This window comes from Perognathus longimembris, chromosome 23 (genome assembly GCF_023159225.1).
Source record: "Perognathus longimembris pacificus isolate PPM17 chromosome 23, ASM2315922v1, whole genome shotgun sequence".
NCBI lineage: Eukaryota > Metazoa > Chordata > Mammalia > Rodentia > Heteromyidae > Perognathus > Perognathus longimembris.
The window spans coordinates 17,040,123-17,062,153 of NC_063183.1; the positions used below are offsets into that span (position 1 = coordinate 17,040,123).

The 22,031-nt window shown below is 38.6% G+C and overlaps 1 protein-coding gene across 2 annotated transcripts in view; it reads right to left on the reverse strand.

The window, feature by feature from the left end:
- Window positions 1–22,031, reverse strand: part of Map2k5 (mitogen-activated protein kinase kinase 5) — a 251,656-nt gene that overhangs the window by 212,098 nt on the left and 17,527 nt on the right. For both annotated transcript variants that reach the window (XM_048332406.1, XM_048332405.1), the window contains exons 3-5: window positions 19,627–19,694; window positions 4,362–4,431; window positions 420–460 (exon numbers count right to left, since the gene is read on the reverse strand). In XM_048332406.1, coding sequence (XP_048188363.1) covers window positions 420–460; window positions 4,362–4,431; window positions 19,627–19,694 — 179 coding nt within the window. The remainder of the gene's footprint in view (window positions 1–419; window positions 461–4,361; window positions 4,432–19,626; window positions 19,695–22,031) is intronic.

Consider the following 22,031-nt stretch of genomic DNA (forward strand, 5'->3'; position numbering starts at 1 on the left):
GAAACCTTAAGCAGAAATCCAGAACTCAAAATGCATAGAACAATGGAGACGCATTAACTAGACATGTTTCCAGCACAAACGTGTCAAAGGAGAAGACGATGGTCTCTGTGCTTTGCTTAATCACCAAAATGAAGTCTGCGGTCTCCCTCTCATAAATCTTCATGGACACTAGTACCCAAGATCACCCTAAAGAAACTGACCAGTAAAGCAATTCCAAATAATTAAAGATACAGCACCAAAACCTCAGTAAACAAATACTACAGATGAACTCTCCCTCCCCCTCCCATTAAAAAGAAAAGGGAAAAAAAAGATCACTTGTCAGGGCTTGAGAAAGTGCAGTTTTATTTGACATTTCAATAAGTGGAACACAGCATTACAAATCCATCTAACTTTACTGAAACAATTATTGAAATTCATACCTTCAGGCCATGTATGTTCCGTTCCCCAGGAGGCTTGCAGGCTGAAACAGTAATTGACTAAATTGTAGAACACATCAGGGCCATTTACAAATTTGCTCAAAATGAATCGTTTAAAAAGAAATGAGGGTGACACCAAAATTAGCAGAGAGAAATGATTGAAAAGTGGTTCCCAAGACCCAAAGTGGGAATCATGAACCAGGGTTTTAACTTGCAGGAGTGAGCATTTATAAATGCAAAGAGCTTTCTGACACCACTTCATATCAATTCCAATTTCTCTGTAAAATATATAAAAATCAAGTTAACTGAGCCAAAATGATTAGATTCCTTTCATAATTCTAATTTCTGCAATCTTTCCTCACTCTATTACATTGTATATCTACTGTGAGTTAAACTACTTTGAAAATAGCAGGTTTCGGGGCATTTGTTTTGTTTAGGAGGGGAAGTGGAATGGTTTTTTTTAACACCAAAAAGATCGCTTGGGACTCTAAACAAAATGTTCAAGTTAAAATATTACTGTGCATAGTTATAAATAGTCAAATTTATTAAGATACAGACATGTAATTGCATTAAATTCCTTGTAAACCTTGACATTTGCTAATATTTAGATCTAAAGTAACACCAAGAAAAGGAATATTAATTTCTTAATACAATCCTGAGTTACAGATTTGTCCTTTTCCAGTTCAGCAAATGCTTCTTCATAGTCAAATGTTAAAAATACAGACGCTTCCTGCCCATGTGATAGACTGCTTTCATTTGAAAACTATAGTGCTCTACAAATTGTATGTTAAGAAACTGTCAATTTTGATGGATTGTTTGAGGACAGATTAATTTGAATTTTTTTTTTGCTCTTCTCCCAGATGTATATGTATTTTTCCCTCTGTTTCTGACAAGAAATAGAGCTGCTTAATAAAAATATATGGGTAATAATTACAAAGCATGAATTGTCTTCATTTTGTAGATTTCAAGTAAACTCAAATTTATTATCTTATTTTCCTTGAAAATACATCTAAACTCAAATAAAAGGGTTTTATTTATCATGCTAAAGTATATTAAAATTATGACTACACATCTTTCCTTAAGATGGAAATTAACTCTTTGAACAAAACAACAGTCATATACATTTGATGCCTGGTCCTTGGGGGACCATCAGTACTTCCTAAGACAACATTTGAGACTGTTTCCTCTGAAGAATTCAGGGTATTACTCAACTCCATGTAATAAGAAAGTGGCTCACCATGTAATGAGACAGGCATCATACCTAACCTCAACACTATTCCCTCCACAACTGCTTTCTCAAATTTTTATGACAGGAAATCTAAACAACATTTTTTTTTAAAGCCAGTAGTTTCACTGATCCTAAAGGCTAGGAGTTAGGGTCAGTCAACTTGCATACTTATTTATATCTAACACCTCTAAACAAAGACAACAATAAGAAAAAAAACAACAAAAGAATTGTATTACAACATACAAAAAAAACCAGAGATAAGGAAACTGGACTTTCATGTTTTGAAACTCTAAATCTGTCTTAAAAAGACTACTAAGCCTAAAAAGTTTCATTCTAGGAGGATCTGGTACCTTCTACTTTACAGTTCTCTCAGACACCATAGTCTCCTCCCAACTTTCCATCAAACCTTCCAAACTATCCTCTTGAATATCCTAATATTTTAACTTAAATGCCTTTCCACTAAAAGTAAATTTCAATTTAAACAAAATTCTTATTAAAAGGGTATATTACTCACTAACAGAAGCTGTGTGACTCTGAAGTTGTCTAGCCTCTCTGAGCCTCAACAGTCTCACCCATAAAACAGAAGCAATCAGTCAGGCACTGGTAGCTCATGCCTATAATCCCAGCTATTCAAGAGGCTCAGATTTGAGAACAGCAGTTCAAAGCCAGACCACACAGCAAGACTCCATAAGACTCATCTCCAATTAACTACCCAAAAAGCTAGAAGCAGAGCAATGGCTCAAGTGGTAGAGTGCAAACCTTGAGCCAAAAAGCTCAGAGACAGCATGAAGGCACTAAATTCAAGCCCGTAGGACAAGCACGAACACACACACACACACACACACACACATGAACACACACACACGAACACACACACACACGCATGCACACACAACAGAACCAATCAAACCTAAAAGGTATAACTACTGGTTGAAAACAAATGATAGTAAACAGTAATACAGGTGCTGAATAGAGCTAATGTCTGAGAATAGAATGGGCATGAAAGTATAGACAATGAAACTGGAGGGCTGCTCACACAATGGAAGAAAGCAAACTCAGAAAATTTTCAGATGAAGAGAAGTGTTTAATTGAGAAAAAAAAGAGAAACAAACAAAAGAAAAGAAAAACAAAGCCCCAAACCCAGCATTGGAACTATAATCCTCCAGGATACTATACTTGTGCTTACTATAACAGAGTTCTGAAGCAATTAGGGAAATCTTTCAGATATTTAAATTGTTCCTTATAGAAAAATTATTTTGAACTTTGTCCAAATTCTCCATTCACTGAATACATTAAAAAATAACCTGCATCCTTGTTAATAACCTAAAAACATAGAAAAGGCTCTCTTTGGGGCTGGGGATATGGCCTAGTGGCAGGAGTACTTGCCTTGTATACATGAAACCTGGGGTTCAATTCCCCAGCACCACATACATAGAAAATGGCCAGAAGTGGCGCTGTGGCTCAAGTGGCAGAGTGCTAGCGTTGAGCAGAAAGAAGCCAGAGACAGTGCTCAGATCCTGAGTCCAAGCCCCAGGACTGGCAAAAAAAAAAAAAAAAAAGGCTCTCTTTCCCTCTGTTCTCTCTTTCACTCCCCATCTCTTTTTTATCCTTCTTTTTGCCTTTAGATTAATTATATTCCTTCTTTCAGATATTATTGATCGTACATGACTCAATTTTATTCATTTAATAAGCACTTTGATAAGTTATTATTAATAATGTAGTAAGCACTCCTGATTCTACTTCCTATGCAAACACTAGAAGAACTCCTGAACCCAGATTTCAGAGGCTGGCTAAGCCAGGTGCCTTTGGAGATTTTATCATTGCAAGTAAGAGCCTACCGGTTAATTGAGCCATTCAAATTTCAGAGTTATAGGTAATGAAAGTCTAAAATGTTTAATTGGAAAACTCATACCATGATTATTTGTACAGTATTAGTTAATGAAGGTAAGTTTAACTTTTAATTATTTCAATTAAGTTATTTCTAGAAGAGTTACGTAGAGAATTTCCTTATCTATTCCCTTACTTAGAAAACATGAATTTCAAATGGGGTGATGTACAATGGATTAAAGACATATATAATTAAACTGTTCTTTTCACCACTTCTCAAGTTTTGAGGAGACATCTGAACAATTATATTTGATACAAAACTAATACTTCCAAAACTAAAAGGGGAAAAAAGTATTGTACCAGGTAGTTCATTGACACTCACGCTCATCAGCTCATAATTTTGGAGACTTGATGCAATTTCCACTTAAGAAAGTATTTCACTATTTAGAAATTGCTTCCCCAAGCATCAAGCATCAACTGTTTACCCAAATTTCTCTCCTGAAACCCCTCTATGCAAGATGAAAGCTTCTCCCCAATAGCAATGGCCATAATCCCAAGCTACAATTCATAAATATCTACAATTCAAGTCATTCATTTGCCTTGGTTTAGAAACCATGTGGACCCCCCAAAGAGTTCTTTTAGCGAATGTAAGTATGTACTTCAAAAGCAAAAACAACCTAGTTAGCTTAATTTACTCAAGTAAATTAGATATTTTATCTACTATAACTGTAATATAGCCTGCAATCCCCACGATAATGAATACTTCTTTTGTTTTTTCAAATTAAGAGCTAAGCATCATGTTATGTGCATTTAAACCTTTGGAAAACATAACTGTTGATGAAATCGTTTACCGAAATAATCATTGTTGATTAGAATTTGTTCGACATTACCTCTTGGAAATATCTGCAGAGGCTCTATTAGCTGTCCATTCACTTGCTGTTCCATTACTGTGGAATAATACTGCAAAGAGATTATAGAGATTACTCAGTATGTATGAATACTGGAACAGACACTTATGGTTATTTAATTTATAGGATTTTTGTAAATTACTACTGCACACATATCAGCCTTGAGAATACTCTCCCCCTATGTGCACATCAATAAGACTAAAGTGAACACATTCAGGACTGAGCACCGAGAATATCACTGTCCTCCATACTGCCACTTTTCCTTAAGAGTATAAGTATTAAGACTATATTATTGTCAGGCATCAGTAGTTCACATTTGTAGCTACACAGGAGGCTGAAATCACAGTTCAAAGCCAACCTGGGCAGGAAAGTCTATGAGACTCTTAATCTCTAATTAATCGTCAAAAATCTAGAAATGGAGCAGTGGCTCAAGAGGTAGTGTGCCAGTCTTGAGAGAAAAAGCTAAGGGACAAAACACTGGCCCAGAGTCCAAGCCCTAGTACTGGCACATGTGTGTGCATGTGCACACACACGTGCGCACACACACATACACACACGCGAAGGCTACATTATTAAAAAAAGCCACATGCTGGTGGCTCACACTTCTAATCCTAGCTACTTGGAAGGCTAAGACCTGGAGGACCTCTGAAACCAAACTGGGCAGAAAAGCCCACAAGACTCCATCTCCAGCAAAAAGTCAGGCTGGAAATGTGGATAAAGTGGCAAAGTACCTGCTGTGAGCAAACAAGCTGAATGGGCACAAGGCCTGTCAGTTCAAGCTCCAGTCTGACCCCTCTCTCCCCCAAAAAAGCTTTCATTGTCTTTTTTAAATACAAAGTACTAAATAGGCTGTACTGTGTTCTGCATCCCATTTCCAAGCATGCTAATTGATAAGCATACTGGAGATGACTTCTGTGCTGCAATTGCTTTTGTTCTCTTTTTTTTTTTTTTTTCAGGGCTGAAGATCAAACTGAGAGCCTCACAAATAGTGCTCTACCACTGAGCCGTCCCAGTACTGTCACTGCTCTTAACACTGACAAGAAAATGATGTTTGCTGGGTGCAATGGCTCATGTCTGTCATTTTAACCAATAGCTGAGCAGTGACATGCATTTGTCATCCCACCCATATTATATAGGAGGCCAAGAATAGGAAGACTAAGATTCCAAGCCAGCCTGGACAAGAAAGTTCACAAGACTCTATCTCAATAAAAGAAAGTAGGCATAGTGATAAGGGCCTGTCACCCTAGCCAGAGTGGAGTATAAAATAGGAGGATTACAGTCCAGCTAAAGCTAAAGGCCCAGTTCAAACTCTAGTACCACTAAGAAGAAAACAAAAAATGCTCACTATAGAAAAACATCAACAGCACAAACCACTGATTTTTGTGTTTTAAGGGTTGTTAAAGGGCAGAACTCTCTCATCTTTGCTGTTTTTATATTTAAAACATATACATACTACTTGAACACATTTCCAGGAAATTCCTCCTTGACTATCATATTTGCTGACATTCTAAAAATGTCTTTTGCTTTTATGTTCATTTTTCCCTTAGAAACAAAAGGAAGCTATAAAATTCTTCATCATCTCAGGAATTACAAGTTAATAAATCTAAAGCTTTTTGTGCTAAAGACAAATACTATGCAGGTAAATTTTTTATAGCTACAGGCTGATATAAGTATACCCTATTTCCAAAGGCTTTCAGACCTCAAGGAAAGCATTCTCTCCAATGGACCCAAAACCTCAATAAGCATACACAGCATAAACATGTACAAACCACTTTCTAGAATAATTCTAAGGCAGCAACCTTCCAGGAGACTCTTCCTCAGAACCATAGAAATACAGCTCTTGCCATTATTCAAACAGCGATGACAAGTAAATGAAGTATCAATCATGTAGGCCGTCAACCTTTTGGGACAGCAATAACTGTTAACAAGTAGTCTGGAAAAATTGTCCGAAAATGACTTGTCCTCAGCACACAAGTATTTGAGGTTTCCATGGAAAATGTAGATGCCAGTGGCTATTTGGAACATTGCTCAGGTATTCTTCTTAATGGGAAATTTGCCGGTTATTGATCCACAGCATGTACCCCTTGCTTCTGAAAGGCTGCAAGCAACTTTCCAATCAGTGGCTGTCAGAAAAATTACTGCCTTTTTATACTGATACAAGACAACAGCCGGGTGGTATTCTCCTATAGTTAATGCTTTTCTTTAATTAACTGCTACGTACAATAGGTCAGTAATTTCAGCTACTACTTCATCATAGTCCTAGAAATCAAGACAAAATATCCTATGCTTTATCTAACAAATTAATTATAGAGTTGTCTGAAGTGGATGCTTGAGGTCAAGTTTGAAAACAAATAACCTCAAATGCAAAGGGTCAGAACAGGTGCAATGTATTTTTTCCCACTATAAAACCTTACATGCATGAAATTGATCTGTTTTCCAACTTTATTTATTTACTTCACAAAATAAATAAATAAAAATCATTTCCTTTTTTACTGTAGGTTTGTGCCAACTCAACTGGCAAAGTACATATATTCCCATGATCACTGTGAGAATTAAATAATCTATACATATCTCTTTGTACCCTGATTATGCTGGTAATGACGTTTTAGTATACCACTTGAACAGTTTCTCTAAAGCAATTAGTTAGGTTTTGTTCTTTTTCATAACTCTCCCAAGTCCAAGTCTCCTGCTGATACAGTAGGCTCGATCTGTATTTGTAGTAACAAAGAATCTTGGATTCCACAAGCAAAGTAACTCACTATCACATAGGTACCATTGAAGTAGTAACCAAGCCCTCATGGTGGGCTCAGGGTCCACAGTGTTCTCTGAGGAGTAAGCTAAAGAGGCCAGTCACCATTACTAGGCCACCAGACCTCAGCGCTCAGGCTACTGCATAGGTAGCACTCCCTAAGGGTCAAGGTTAAAACCTGTGGCATGGATGGTACCTCCTGGCATAGTAATACTGCTGGGCCACTGTGACTATGCGGCCCAGGAAGAAGAGCAAAACAGAAGAGGCAAAGGGCTCAGTTCCAGGCGATTCACCACTAGACATCTTCTGTCTTGTAGCATATGGGCCCAGCAAAGCTATTAGCCATAGCACCCCACTTTGCCCAGTTCAGCTATAAAGGAAGACAGGATCTACTCAGAGGACTGCACTAAGCGTCATATGAGAAAGACATAAGACAGCAATCAATGAACTGCAAAGCAAGCTGCTTTTGGATCATGATCCTCAGTGTCTTTCTAATATATTCTTCTTTTAAAGAAATTCTCTCAGGGGCTGGGGATATAGCCTAGTGGCAAGAGTGCCTGCCTCGGATACACGAGGCCCTAGGTTCGATTCCCCAGCACCACATATACAGAAAACGGCCAGAAGCGGCGCTGGGGCTCAAGTGGCAGAGTGCTAGCCTTGAGCGGGAAGAAGCCAGGGACAGTGCTCAGGCCCTGAGTCCAAGGCCCAGGACTGGCCAAAAAAAAAAAAAGAAAGAAATTCTCTCAAGCATCAGTAGCTCACACCTGTAATCCTAGCTATGCAGGAGGCTGAGATCTGAGGATTGCAGTTCAAAGCCAGCCCAGACAGACTGTGAGACTCTTACCTTCAGTAAACTACTCAGAAAAATTCGGACGTGGTGAGCTGTGGCTCAAGTGGTAGAGCACTAGCCTTGAGTACAAAGAGGCTTAGAGACAGTGCCCAGGCTCTGAATTTAGGCCCCAGAAGAACCTGGGGGGGGGGGGGAGAGAAGGGAATTATCTCCAAATCAGTTCTAAATAGTGAGAAAGTAATCTATGATGACAAAGAGGAGATGTCACTAGACAAAAACAAAAGACAAATAAACATGAACATTAAAAAAAAAATCCTTGTTTTTCATTTTTGCCTTAGGCCACAATCTTCCTACCTATGCCTCCTGTACACCTGAGATCATATACATGTACCAGCACAACCGGCTTGTGAATTGAGATGGAGTCATTCACTTTTTGCACAGACCGTCCTCAAATCAGAATTCTATCAATCTCTGCCTCCTGGGTATCTCAAACTACAGGTATGAGCCTCCTCACCTATTCCTAAACCTCTACATCTTATATATACAGATACTTTAACATGACTTGGACAGAAAAAAAAAATGATCATCAACAGTAAGAACTCTTTTGGCTTAAGTTCTGTAATTCTGTCTTGGTTTTTATTTTACTCCTATCAAAAATTATTTTATCCCTACCACAAATTTCTGCACATAGTAGGAATTTAATAAATATTAATTATTAAGATGGGTTTGCATCCTAAGTCTGCCTCTCATTAACCTACGGAGCCAGGAAGTCATTTAATCTTATTGAACACTAATTTACCATAAATTAGAGGGGGAAAAACATCCTATTATATATATATACACTCTGAGGCCCAAAACTTAAACTGCGAGAATAGAAACAATGAAGAGAAGTTTGTAAACTGGAATGCAGCATTATTTGAAAAAAAGGTAAATCTCCTAATACTGAGACCGTATTTAGCATGATCCTTTGTAGCTTAGAAGTGCTACAGCATTTAACAACAACAAAAATTACATATTAAACACATAGCAAAGGTGTTCACACTGAATAAATGAGCAGTAGTTATGAAATATGGGGCTCACTGCTATTCTTTTCAGGATCTGTTACATGCAGTAATTGCAGCAATAATCAATAAGGTAACTGGGTAAAAGATTAATCAGGTTTAGGATTGTTAATGGAATCTCCAGTACCAGACTTGATTAGTTTCAGAGTCCCTCTGAGATGTTTTTCAAAATCCTTAAATAATTTTAATAAGGATGTGACAAAGTTTAGCACAGTTGTCCAAAAATCTAATTAACTTGAAACAGAAGGCCAGATTCAACAGGGGGTAACAACTACAATTTTTGGCTTTGTTCTGTTTGCAAGTTTATCAACCAGTAACCTATTCATTATAAGCCTACTTCTAACAGCACAATTCAATCAATAATTCAATTTTTTTCCTGCATGGAAATGTGCCATATAAAAAAAAAAAAACCTAAATTCCAAAACAACACAGTTTAATTTTACAAGGTCTAAGTTCCCTGGGGGGAAGAAGGGCAAGAAAGAGAGAGAGGGAAAGAGAAAGAGAGAGCCCTCACTCACTGAATATCTGTGTGTTAGGCTCTGTACATGTCTACAAAGATGAAGCAAATGGCTTACCAGTGAACAACAACAAAATCCTCTTTCCATTCTGGCCTGTGCACTCAAAATGTAAATTGTAGCTTCCCTATTTAAGAGTTAAAAGACAGGTGAGCCCCTATTTCTCATCCCTCTCACACTGAGGTGAACAAGGCTTCTGGGCAGACAGCTGAGCTGGAGGAGAACTTCATCACTCCTGAAGTCATTTGTACTAGGGACCTCTAGTAACATCTCCAACCACTGCACTGGGACTCTGGGTGTGGCCCTTTGCCCAGCTCTTCCTTAAGTGATAAAGCTCCCTGTGGTTCTTACCAACCCTGTCCTCTCATTATACAGTCTCCTTAAGTTACTTCCACCACTTCAAAGGTTTCAATTACCAGAGGAGTCATTGAGACTAATTAGGAGCTGATGAATCACAAACCTTTACTTCCAGCCCAGATTTCTCTCCTAAGATTCTCAACATATCCTGGTTGACCAGGGCCTCCTCCTCCAATGCAACAGGTACAAAAAAGTGAATTCTCTGCCTTGCCCCCTCACCATCCAACTGTACCACTCTCAAACCCCAACCCTGTCTTCTGCCTGCAATGGCTATGCCACTAAATGTTATGTCTATTGCCAAACCAAAAATACCAAAGTGATCCTCACCCCTTCTACTTCTTTCCTCCACACATCCAGTCACCTGATACCCTCCCACTTCCCAAACCTGCCAACCTCTCCCCAGCCTGTCTTTCACATGAGACAGTACCTGTAGCTTCTATGCTTTGAAACTCTCTCCCCAAGTTGCCCTGCAGAGAAATGTGCAGTGCTGTCACTCCCCTCCCACCCCTTCCCCTGCACTCCCTCAATGACCTGCCTGCTGTTCTCTACCTCCCACCTCCACTGTCTGTGCAGACCGAATCACAAGCAGCCCCCTCCTGACTCCTTCTGCCTCTGAGCCTTTCCATCTGCCCAGAAGACCCTTCCCATTGCCCTCTCCCTATTTACTCCACAGGAACACCACCCTCTTGAGAAAGCCTCCTGTCCCTAAAGCTCACATGGGTGCTCCCTTGCTCTCACAGAGCACCAAATACTTCTGCAAATGGCCTCACTCATCCCTGTCTGGAAATAATTATTTTTCTGGCCTCAACCTCATTTCAGTTTCCTTCCTGCTCCTCTCCTGATAGGACCAGGGAGAAGAGGAGCCATATTCTCACTGTGTTACCACCAGCACAGCGCTTGGCCAGAGCACTCCTGTCCAGAACACATTTGCTGCGGAAAACTGGCTGTATGGATGAGTGACTTCAGGCTCCTGCTTTCTATTTACTAGCTGTGTGACCTAGAGAAAGGCATGCCATTCTTTGTGCCGCCATATCCTCTGTTGTAAAAATGGGGCAAACACTGGCCTTGCTCACCTTACAAAGGTTTTAAGGTCAAAATGAGGTGGCACATAAAAACTTTCTATAAAGGGCTAGAAACAAATCTTAAAAAGGGCATAGTGCTACAAAACTCCCATCTCCAAGCCAGAGTAACGGAGGAGAAAATGGTCCTACTTAACAATAGGGCCACAGAAACCAGTAAAGAGGATCAAAGAAATGCTTGGACCAAGAAGACGGCCAGGATTAACTGCTTGGTTGATAGGCTGCTGGGTCAGTATCCCTCCTTGGCCCTCCAGCACTACAGTGTTATAAATAATAAAGAAACAGGGTATTATGAAAAACGTTTCTCTTCCAGAAGCTCATCCAAGGCCACGCCTTGCCTAACAAGCAGAGGCATAGGACTATGGGAGAGCCTGGAAGCTCCTGAAGTTAAGTGTGCAACGCTGCCTTATGTGAGTGCTCTTGGAAAAGAGTAAACAGCTGTCTTCAGATTTCCAAAAGGGACTGTGCCTCCAAAACCAGCAGAAACCACAGCTGAATGGTGCCTGGCTGGCACAGCACAGGTGCGGCACAAGTGACCTCAGGAAGGCCCAGGGAAGCACCAACACAAACACAGCAACTGCTATCCCTGGCCCAGGTTCCTAACTTCCCTACAAAGTAGCTTCAGTATGGTATGGTATCTCACCTCAAAGGAAAACACAGGCTGGTTTTTTCTACTAATGACAAAAACTTCAAATTCTTATTTGGCCAGTACCAAGGGCATACCTTATTATATGTAGCTCAGTCTGTAACTACAGCAATAACCAATAAACTATCCAACTATGTACAGTTTTCCCATGAAGCACTTGCCCATCTGAACTATGCCAAATGGCTACAACATACCACAGGACCCAGATGCGTCCTTACTTATATTTCCCTTCAACTATTTCACATTGCTTCACATTAACAGTCACTTCTCCCAAAACACCGAATTGCCACAGTAGTCAACAATAATATATAGAGTCAGACGATTTTGTATACTAATTACTAGTTGCCCTTCCATACCTGGCTTCAGGTCCCCAGCTCCCTCATAACTCAAGGCCCTGCCTTGAGGCCAATCCCAAGTACACAAGCTCTTCCTTAACATGACTCCAGACCAAGGGCCCCATGTGGTCCTAGACTGATCAGATGATGAGAGGGAAAACTCACTGAGCATCTCCCAGTGAAAAGGTCAGTAGGGAGCAACTCTGGGGCCTGTTTACAGGCTAATGCTATGGGAGAGATGTATTTATTAATGATCTGGAAGTGAAAATGACAACAAGATGGCTAAGTTTAATGATGGCACTATTTGCTTTGGATAGTAAAACCATAAAGGACTTTAGGAAGCTCCAGATGGTCCTCAAACAAGTTTAGGCAGTCAATAGCAGATGAAATTCAATTTGGCTACTCTGAAGGTAATGTACACTGGCAGCAGGAGTTCAAATTTATATGCAGCAATTGATCTAAAACCTATGGGGTCCTCTTTAGTTGTAGAGTCCTCACCAACATTTGCCATGGTGGTGTCCTCACTGACCTTTGATCTGACTTATAGGCTGTAGTAATTCTGCTGTCTTTCTAAAGCAGAAGTTTAAACTACTTACTTAAACCTGACAATTAAATAAAATGGGATCATTGGGCCAGGCAGAGAGTAAGCCAAATAGGAAATTCTCTTGTGTATAAACTACCCTGAACCATCCACAGAGATGGAGCTGTACTGGGAGCAGAGCCACCCACATCAATGAGAAAATACTGGTGACTCAAAACGCCGGCTGCAGCAGTCCCCAGAGGTTCCTGGTGCCATTGAGGTTGGGGTCTGCTGATATTTTCCCTCTGTTTCCAAAAACTGCATAATAAATCCATTGTTGATACAAATTTGAGATTTCCCCTTTGCTATCAAACATGGCCTTAATATATTTTAACAACAGGAGCTAAATAAGGCACTACATTTTTCATCATCATTCCTTAGCATAAAAATGTCCCAAACAACTGGTGAATGCTGGTGCCTAATGCCTGTAATCCAAGCCACTTGGGAGACGGATCAGAGGATTGTAGTTCAAAGCCAGCCTGGGCAGGAAAGTCTGTGAAATTCTTATCTTAAACCACCAAAAAGCCAGAAATGGGGCTGTGGCTCAAGTTGTAGAGTGCTGGCCTTGAGTGGAAAATATAAGACCCTTCATTCAAATCTCAGTACTGGGTAGGGCGTGTGCGCACACGCGCACACACACGCACACACATGCACACACACACAGAAGAGAGGAAGGAAAGGAAGAGAAAACAAAGGGGAAGGGGGAAGGAGAGAGAGAGGGAGGCAGGGAAGGGGAGAAAGAGAGAGAGGGAGGAGAGAGGGGCAATGTGTGTGGGGCGGGGGGGGGGGGGGGAACTATCTCCAAGTAATCAGCAAAAAGCCAGAGGTAAAGATATGGCTCAAATGGTAGAGAGCCAGAAAAAAAGCCAAATGAGAGCATGAGGCCCTGTGTTCAAGCACCAGTAACAGCACACACATACAGAAAATGTCCCAAACAATATAGAAGTTAAAATAACTCCCTCTGAAAATTATTTTTTCAATTTGACTAGAAAAACAAAGTGAAAATTTAGCTATGACTTTATTAATGACTTAGGGTTATTACTTGAATAATTAAGTGAATGATTTCCAAAATAAATTGTTTTCTTTCGTTTTCCTTTCTTATTCTTTTCAACAATACAGTGTATATTATCTGTTGCCTAGATGAATTGCAGGAAGTGAGCTAGACTAACACTCAATGAAGGCTGAGATGCTTTTCCCCCCTATAAAGTCAAAGTTCAAATATGAGCCTATTTAATATGGGGCATATTTAAAAGCACGTGTAGAAAATGTTCTTTAAAAAAGACTTACTGCTGGGTGCTTGTGGCTGTAATCCAAACAAGAGACTGAAATCTAAGGATTACAGACAGAAGCCAGCCTGAGCAAGAAAGTCCATGAGACTCTTATCTCCAATTAACTACTAAAAAAAGCCAGAAATGGAGCTGTGGCTCACATGGTAAAGCAACAGGCCTGAGTGGAAAAAAGCTCAAGGACAGTGCCTACACCCTAAGTTTAACCCTCAGGACCAATACCAAAAGAAAAGGAAAGAAAGGCTAAGACTCTGTTAGCAAAGACCCAGGGTTGTTAAATATTCAACTCCTAAACAGGTAATACACTTTGAAATAAATCTAAGTCAATTTTTTTTTAAACTTTAGAAGCCTATAGTGTATATTTTTTAACATTACTATTTAAGCTCTGGTACACCAGCATTCTAGTGAAAAGCATTATTTTTTATAATTAAAGAAAAAAGTAGCAAGCCCATAAACCTAGCTATCTGGGAAATAAAGAGTGGAAGATTGCCCTCTTTAAGGCCAACTCAGGCCAAATAAAACTAACATTTAATGAGAACTCAATTCACAGAACAAGCTAGGTATGGTGGTATAGATCTATAATCTCAGCTACCTGGGAAGAAGTGGTAGGAAGATGATCAGAGGCTGTCCTGGACAAATGTGAGATCCCATCTGAAAAGTAAACTAAAGTAAAAAAGGACTGAGGATATGGCTCAAGTGACAGAGTGACTGCCTAGCATACATACATAGGCTTTGAGTTCAAACTTCAGTATTGAAAAAAACAAAACAGGCAGGAGTAGATTGGTAGCCTGGAGTAGGCCTTCCCATTAATTAGCCATGTGACTTCCAACTCATCTATGAATACAGTCTCACTTGGGTTTAATGTAAAATGAAAGAGGTAGGCAAGACCTCTAAGGTTCTCTTCGAACGGGAGTAACTGACTTTTAGAGGCTATCTGCAAGTTATGCATGCTAGGATAAAGCTAATCACAGTCAAATTTACAGGGTGTTCTAGAGGTCAGAAAGTACTTTTCCCTCACGGTGCCTAATGTCTAACAAGGTACACTATGGTCAAGTATACCAAGGGGAATACTTACACTGCATTAAAACACAAGGTCTCTGTGATAATGGGAAGCATTACAGTAAAACTCATTCCATACTCTTTTAGAAATGTGGGAAGATAGTACAAAGGGAGAGAAAGAGCAAAATGAAAAAGATTATTCTTCTTTTAATACTATGTTCCACTCATACAAGCCTCTCAGTACTGAGAATCAGGTATAAGAAATCCTCTCTACTAGACAAAGGAAACAAATAGGAATCCACTTAAAAAGCACAACATAGCTGAGCACTGGTGGCTCATCTTTGTAATCCTAGCTATTCAGGTGGCTGAGATCTGAGAATAGTGGTTCAAAGTCAATATGGGCAGGAAAGTCCTTGAGAAAGTGAAGCTGTGGCTCAACAAAAAGCTGGGATAGCACCCAGGCCCTGAATTCAAGTGCCAATACTGGTGCAACGTACCACTGAGTTCCTCAATGAAAGATCATCACTAATATAACCCCTACCTACAAATCTCAACAGCCCCACCAGACAACAAATAGGGAAGATGGAAGGAGAAATGCAGCATACTATCATCTATCTTTCTAGAACAAAAGCAGAAACAAGAACACACACATACATACACACATACCATTTTCAACTACATTAAGGAAATATTTAACAAGGTTCTTTAAATAACTAGCAATGATCAGGTATTTAGTTATCAGAATATGTAAGTTGTGTGTTATTTTTTCCTAATAAAGCATTTCAAATTCTAATTAAAAAATACTTTATGGAGGAATTAAAAAGATGCAATAGTGTCAGAGGAAAAGCCATGATCCCAGAAGTGGAATAGTCTTACAACATAACTTACCAGAAAGTATGCTATAAAAACAGATTGTTGATTAACACAAACTCATAACAAACACAGAGAGCTATCACAATGGTGCTGTAATAACACTTGGCTGCTGAATTCCTTCAATACATTAAATATCTCCTTGGAGACCAAATTACTTTACATTTTCTTAAAACACAATTTATTATAGCTTTGTTTTCTTCTCGTTATCTCTTAAAAATATATTGAATGAAGAAAAGAACACAACTTCTAAGTAACTTACATAAAATGGTGCTAATGTGTGACAACAGACTTTGGTTTAATATGTTGGTTATTACTTAACAGCACACAATAGTCTATTTCATGACAAATCCTTACCATAATGTGATAGTCTCTGTGTCACATGTATCAAAACCCACTGTATCCCATTATTATAGAATGCATAAAATTAACAGCCTCAGGCAGTTAGACATTTAAATAATTGATAAGTTTTCAATTAAAAAGGCAACATTTTCAGGTCTAACACAAAAATCTGTTTAAATTACTGATTAAAAACTTACACTTGTGTTGGCCCAAAGCCAACAGAAAATGCTTGCAACCATGGAAAAAACAAGTATTTCTATGTTTCCACTCTGATGTTGCATTTTTTAACTTTTATACAGCCTTATCTAGGAGGTTTAGTTCTTAACTAAATCAAATGGAAAGAATTATCAAAGGACTAATGGTAAAAATATTTTGGCTTGTCCCTATAATGCTTTTTAAAAACTTAAGAGTGACTTCAACGGGCTGGGAATATGGCCGTGGTAGAATACTTGCCTCGTATACATGAAGCCCTGGGTTCAATACTTCAGCACCATGTATATAGAAAAAGCCAGAAGGGGTGCTATGGCTCAAGTGGTAGAGTGCTGCTAGCCTTGAGCAAAAAGAAGCCAGGGACAGTGCTCAGGCCCTGAGTTCAAGCCCCAGAACTGGCAAAAAAAAAAAAAAAGTTTAAGAGTGACTTCAAATGCATTGAATTCCTCATGAATCTAAGCTGTTTTATCTTGTTTTTATAATCAAAATGTGGCCCTCTATCAGTATTTTCCCTCAACTATATCAAATCCTGGAATCAAAACTTTTTCAAAGTCAAATAAACCTCACAAAATAAAGAGCAATGCCAATGAGTAATAGGCCACCAATCATGAGGTCTATCAACCAAAAATTGTTGTAAAATTAGATCCATTGGTTCTCTATGACAAAATTGGGCCCCCAAAGAATTTCCAGCTATAAAAGCCAAAGACAGATCAAGTGACAGCTGCCTGTGCTTTTTGTGAACTGCTGTTTACTTTTTAAATGCCTACTGAGAGTCTACTAAACAAAAGGTATTGTAATGGCATACAAAAAACAAAGAGAAGAAAAAGGAAATCCATTTAAGTTGTAAATGACTTAAAATTTACCTTCTGTCTCAAGATAGTTTCATTTGTACTCCAAAATATCTTGCCAAAAATACTCAGTATAAGAAAAGCACAGCTCTACCTTAAGGGAGAGAAATTGGGTTCCCATCTATAAAATTTTGATGGTGAATTAATGAGAAAAAAAAATGCACCCAATCAAACAATCCAGAGTCAATCCACTAAAAAAGAAAAGCCCTAATCCATCTACAGCAAAGTAAGAAAATACAATAAAATAATGTCTTAAGTTTTATATAAAACTAGTCCTTTAAAGAAATGGTTATCTTGTTTTGAGATCATGCCCTGCCTAGTGTTTTATTTTTTAAGTTACTATCACTATTTTTCTTTGTTAATAAATATAGGCAACAAACACTTCATTAATTTACTTATTTTCTCAATGTGTCTACATGGCAAAATTAAAAGTTGCCCTGCTCATATCTATCCTCCAGTCTAAAAATGAAGAACTGATTCACAAATGAAATCTAAACATTTGATTGTGTGAGCCAGATAATGTCTTTTCAGATGAAAATCACCTCTTAAGAAATCTTGAGATCTTTTGAAGTTTAAGACATGTGGTTTAGGGTTATGCAATGTCTAATATTTTTCCACAACAAAAATACTGTACTTGGGAAAACCAAAATTGTAAGGAATACATGCTACAGATTATCATAACTATTATATAAATGCAAGTCATTCCAAGTTTAATTATGGTAAGAACATAAAAAGTTTCCAGTTAGGAGTGTGCAAAGAGGTGAATAAGCAAGCTATAAGTAGAAACAATGAAAGAACACAGGCTTTGGAAGAGTAAGAGAGGCAGACATAAATTCTGTATTTCCAAACCAGCTCTAGGACTGGGTATGTCAGGTCTCTTAACCTTACCTTCTTCATTTGAAAACAAGAGTAGTAATACCTATCTCAGAGTGGGTATTAAAGGCATAAGGAAAAGAAAATACCTCAGGCTTTAGTGACACACCATCTACTCAGAAATGGAAATTATTATCATCAATTTGTTCATATTCAGTACTGTTACTCCAAAAGCACACTTTATAACTTTCTGAAAAGTGCACATCTTTTATGTGTGGGTATGCTGAATATACATGAAAGTACATTGCTGTCAGGTCTGTGCCATGGACTTATGTGACAACACTAGAACCCATCTGTGTGCATGTTTTCTAAACATAAGCATGGCCCATTCTCAAGAGAGCTAGCCAATCCATCAATACCAGTGCTAGACCTTTCCAAAGACAATCCTACTCTGCCTTTCAAGTACTGATGAGCTCAGCTCTAAATTCTCAGTGCACAAAGACTCCCACATCAGTTAATGGAAAGTCAATGGGAAATTGACTTTTCCTACTCTGTGTTGGTTGGAATGCAACGCTCTGTTAATCATGCCATCCTTCTTGTTCTCTTTCCTCCTACCCTAAATTAAAACTATTGGCGGAAACCCACACAGATAGTTTACAGTTTCCATTACAATGAAACAAGATCCTGGTTGAAGTTGAAGTCAATCAAAAACATACAACCTAATGGTGGGCTACAATTCTAATCTCCAGGAAAAGCAAAGGCCCATTCCATCATTTCTACAAAAATATCACTTTGCATTCGAATAGGACATTTAACTTTTCAGAGAAGGCTTTCACATCTATTATCCTATTTGATCATTACAATGACCCAGTGCCCAGAAAGGACAAGTATTATTACCCACAATTGATAGATGAGGGAACTTCAGACTTGAAAGGTTAAGTGATTTGCCTAAGGCCAGGAAACCAGAGCAAAGATAAGGTCTCCTACTTCTACTCCAATGTTCTTTCTACCAGACCATTAGAAAAGGTTTTATAAACAGATTACAAAATGTTTTATAAAGTAAAAAGAAAACTTGAAAGGAACGCTAATATTAGGGCTTAGGGAAGCTGTGTCTCTCTTCATTACCATTAATTTTTCAAGTAATATTGAACTTCTAGAAATGTATTGCTTCCTTTTTTTATTTCAGTTCCAGACACATTAATGTAAATTTTCACTGAAATTTGGAATACAAAAGAAAAGTTCCAGGATATATTCAAATCACTTTGATTCAGTAAGTAGCCTTGTTGTTCATTCAAGGTGTGGGCAGGAGGACCAACAGTGCATAAAATAACAGAGCACATCTTTAAATCCTGTACCCATATTATGCCTGCAGCTACATTATTGCTATAGTCTGGAAGGGTGAAAGAGATCTCCAGTCAAAAGTAGATTTTGAAAAATTTTTTAGAGCCCAGGGGTTCATTTTTAATGAGCCGTTACTTTAAGTACTGCATAAAAAATACAGGAAATTGATAGTCCATTTAGTCTGCACCATACCTAATGCAAAAGTCATTAAGATGCATTATTCTTAATGTTCATGATATGATCACTAAGTGTCTTTTAGAAAGAATGCCCTTAACTTTCACAAAAAGAATTTTTGAAAACCTTATCTGTTACATACAGAAATGGTACAGCAAGTGTGATTTGCTTATATACCTTATCCGTGCCCAAGAAACAGCATCCTCAATTACATTACCATCTGAAAATAGTCCTCATTTGTAAAGTACTTACATATGACAGCATAGCCTTCATTTCTTCATCACTTCTTACTGTAATTCTATCCCCATCTTCATCCTCATCTGTTTTTAAAAGAAGTATGACACAGTGGTGAAATTTGCATTTTTTACGTACAAAAACCATACTGTGTATGAACCTGTTTTTCACAACTTGATATCTAAACTCTCAACACCCTATTTTGGGGAGTCTGTTGGGATTAGTAATTTATTGTTTTGCTCTGTTTCCTATACCAATCCTAGGACTTGAGTTCAGGACCTAGGCACTGTCCCTGAGCTTTTATACTCTGGGCATGCGCTCTACCACTGGAGCCACAGCTCCACTTCTGCCTTTTGGTGGTTAACAAGAAATGGGAATCTTTTGGGTTTGTCTGTCTGGGCTGGCTTCTAACCTTGATCCCCAGACATCAGCTGCCTGGATAACTAGGATTACAGATGTAAGCCACCAGCTCCTGACTGTTTATAGTGATTTTTGGTCTAGAATGTGTGTGACCAGAATCTCAAGAAAGAGCTAAACTTTCTTTTTTCTTTATGGACCAAAATACTGCTAATGTCATTCATGTCCTGTATCTGGTTAAAGAGAACTAGAGTGTGACAAAACAGACTTGTTGGGGAGTTTTAAAAACTGAAAAGAGGCTAGTCTCCTCCTACTATTAATACAGATAACTCTGTAATACAGAAAAGCAGCCAAAGCTGGCCTACACAGCTTGCAAATGGCAGGATAAGCTAATAAACCAAAACCTGTCTCACAATGAAATGGGGAAAGGGATCTACAAAAGAATAAGTAAGAAAGACAAAATAATTAGGAAATAAGGGTAGAACCTCTGGGCTCACAACCTCACAGGAAATAGAAAGGAGACCCAACAATCAGATATAACCTATCAAGTTCTCACTATTTAATACAAGACTAACTTCTGTAATGAGGAAGATAGCTATGACAGCCCAAGATGGCAGACACAGGCTGAACTGCCATCATCTTGTGGCATGTCTATACCACATCCTCTGTTACTTCCCACCTAATAAACTTTTCTTTCATCTTTACTTATGTTCATATCTTGTCTGAATTTTTCTCTCATCAGACAAGAGGACAAGATTGTTGGCTGCCCTAAACTTTCTGGTGTGTTGGCCAGGAAGTCAGAAATAAATTATGCCTTTTTCTGACTTGGTTTCAGTAATGTTTTACTTTCAGCCAGAACCCTAACTCCTCTCTATTTCTACAATTTTCCTCTCTCCTAAGCAAGGCATATCAGTGCAACATGACGACAATGGCTAGTGTGTACTGAACACAACTACATACAAGGCAATAGTATTTGTGCTTCATATGTTAAGAATGCCTTAAGAATCACCCACAATATAAAGATGTGGACACCACCACCACCATCATCATCATCATCATGATTCTAAGCAAAAATTTTATAGACTGAGAAGCCTTGATGGAAGACCCTAAGGCCTAGTGCAATTCTAACAGGAATCTCCCCATCTACCATTCTACCTATTTCTCAGCACTCTTTCCAAACAGTTTCCTTTTACTAAAACTATTGTTTATACTGTTTTTAAGTAACTTTATAGTCTTAAGACTTGATTTTAAAAAAAAAGCTTTACAAGTGCAAAAACCAGAACACTCATACTTGAATTAAGTATCACACCAAGAAAGCCACATCTAGAAACAATGTACCTATTTAAATGATTCTCTTAATCCAAGTAGTTTTAAAATATTCCTTCCAAAACTACTTTAAGAATAGGAAGACAGATCACATGAAAATATCAAGTCCCTTTTTTAAGCCACATGGAATTGCTGGCCTGATCACCTACCCACACCAACTGCAAGTCTGGAGTCAAAATGACTTCTGGCTATTTCTACATACGTAGTTGACTGTTTCACCCTTCTAAAGATAAAGATTTGTCAAGAATAACAGTATTTGATTATCTATGTGGCAGACTCTAAACACATAGCTGAAAGAAAAATGCAAAAAAAAAAAAAAATCTTAGAAGTTCTCAAAGTCAGCCAGAAACAAAAAAAGTAAAAAATTTGGAAAGGGCCAGCTCTCTGCAGAATGCCTCCATTATGGGGCACTCACTATTATTTTTTGTTTACTCTTAGGCACATAATTGCTGATCTGACCAAGTGCTGGCCCTATGGTGATCTCAGCCCAGTGAATGAAGTATCTCTCCTCCGGAAGGAATAAGTAGGCATGAAACACTCACAGGATATAGGGAGAGTCAGTTCAACACATAGACATTCCTCTACCACATATCAGCAGGCCTGCCCTCCAGTCCAGTTCTGAGAATGTCCCCTAGCTTGGTAACCAGGCCATGGGGACCCCAGGAGGCAGTTTGTGCACTTTTTTTTCCCCTCTCAATTAGCCTGAAGCCAAGAAAACTGCTATACTACTTTTCCCCCTC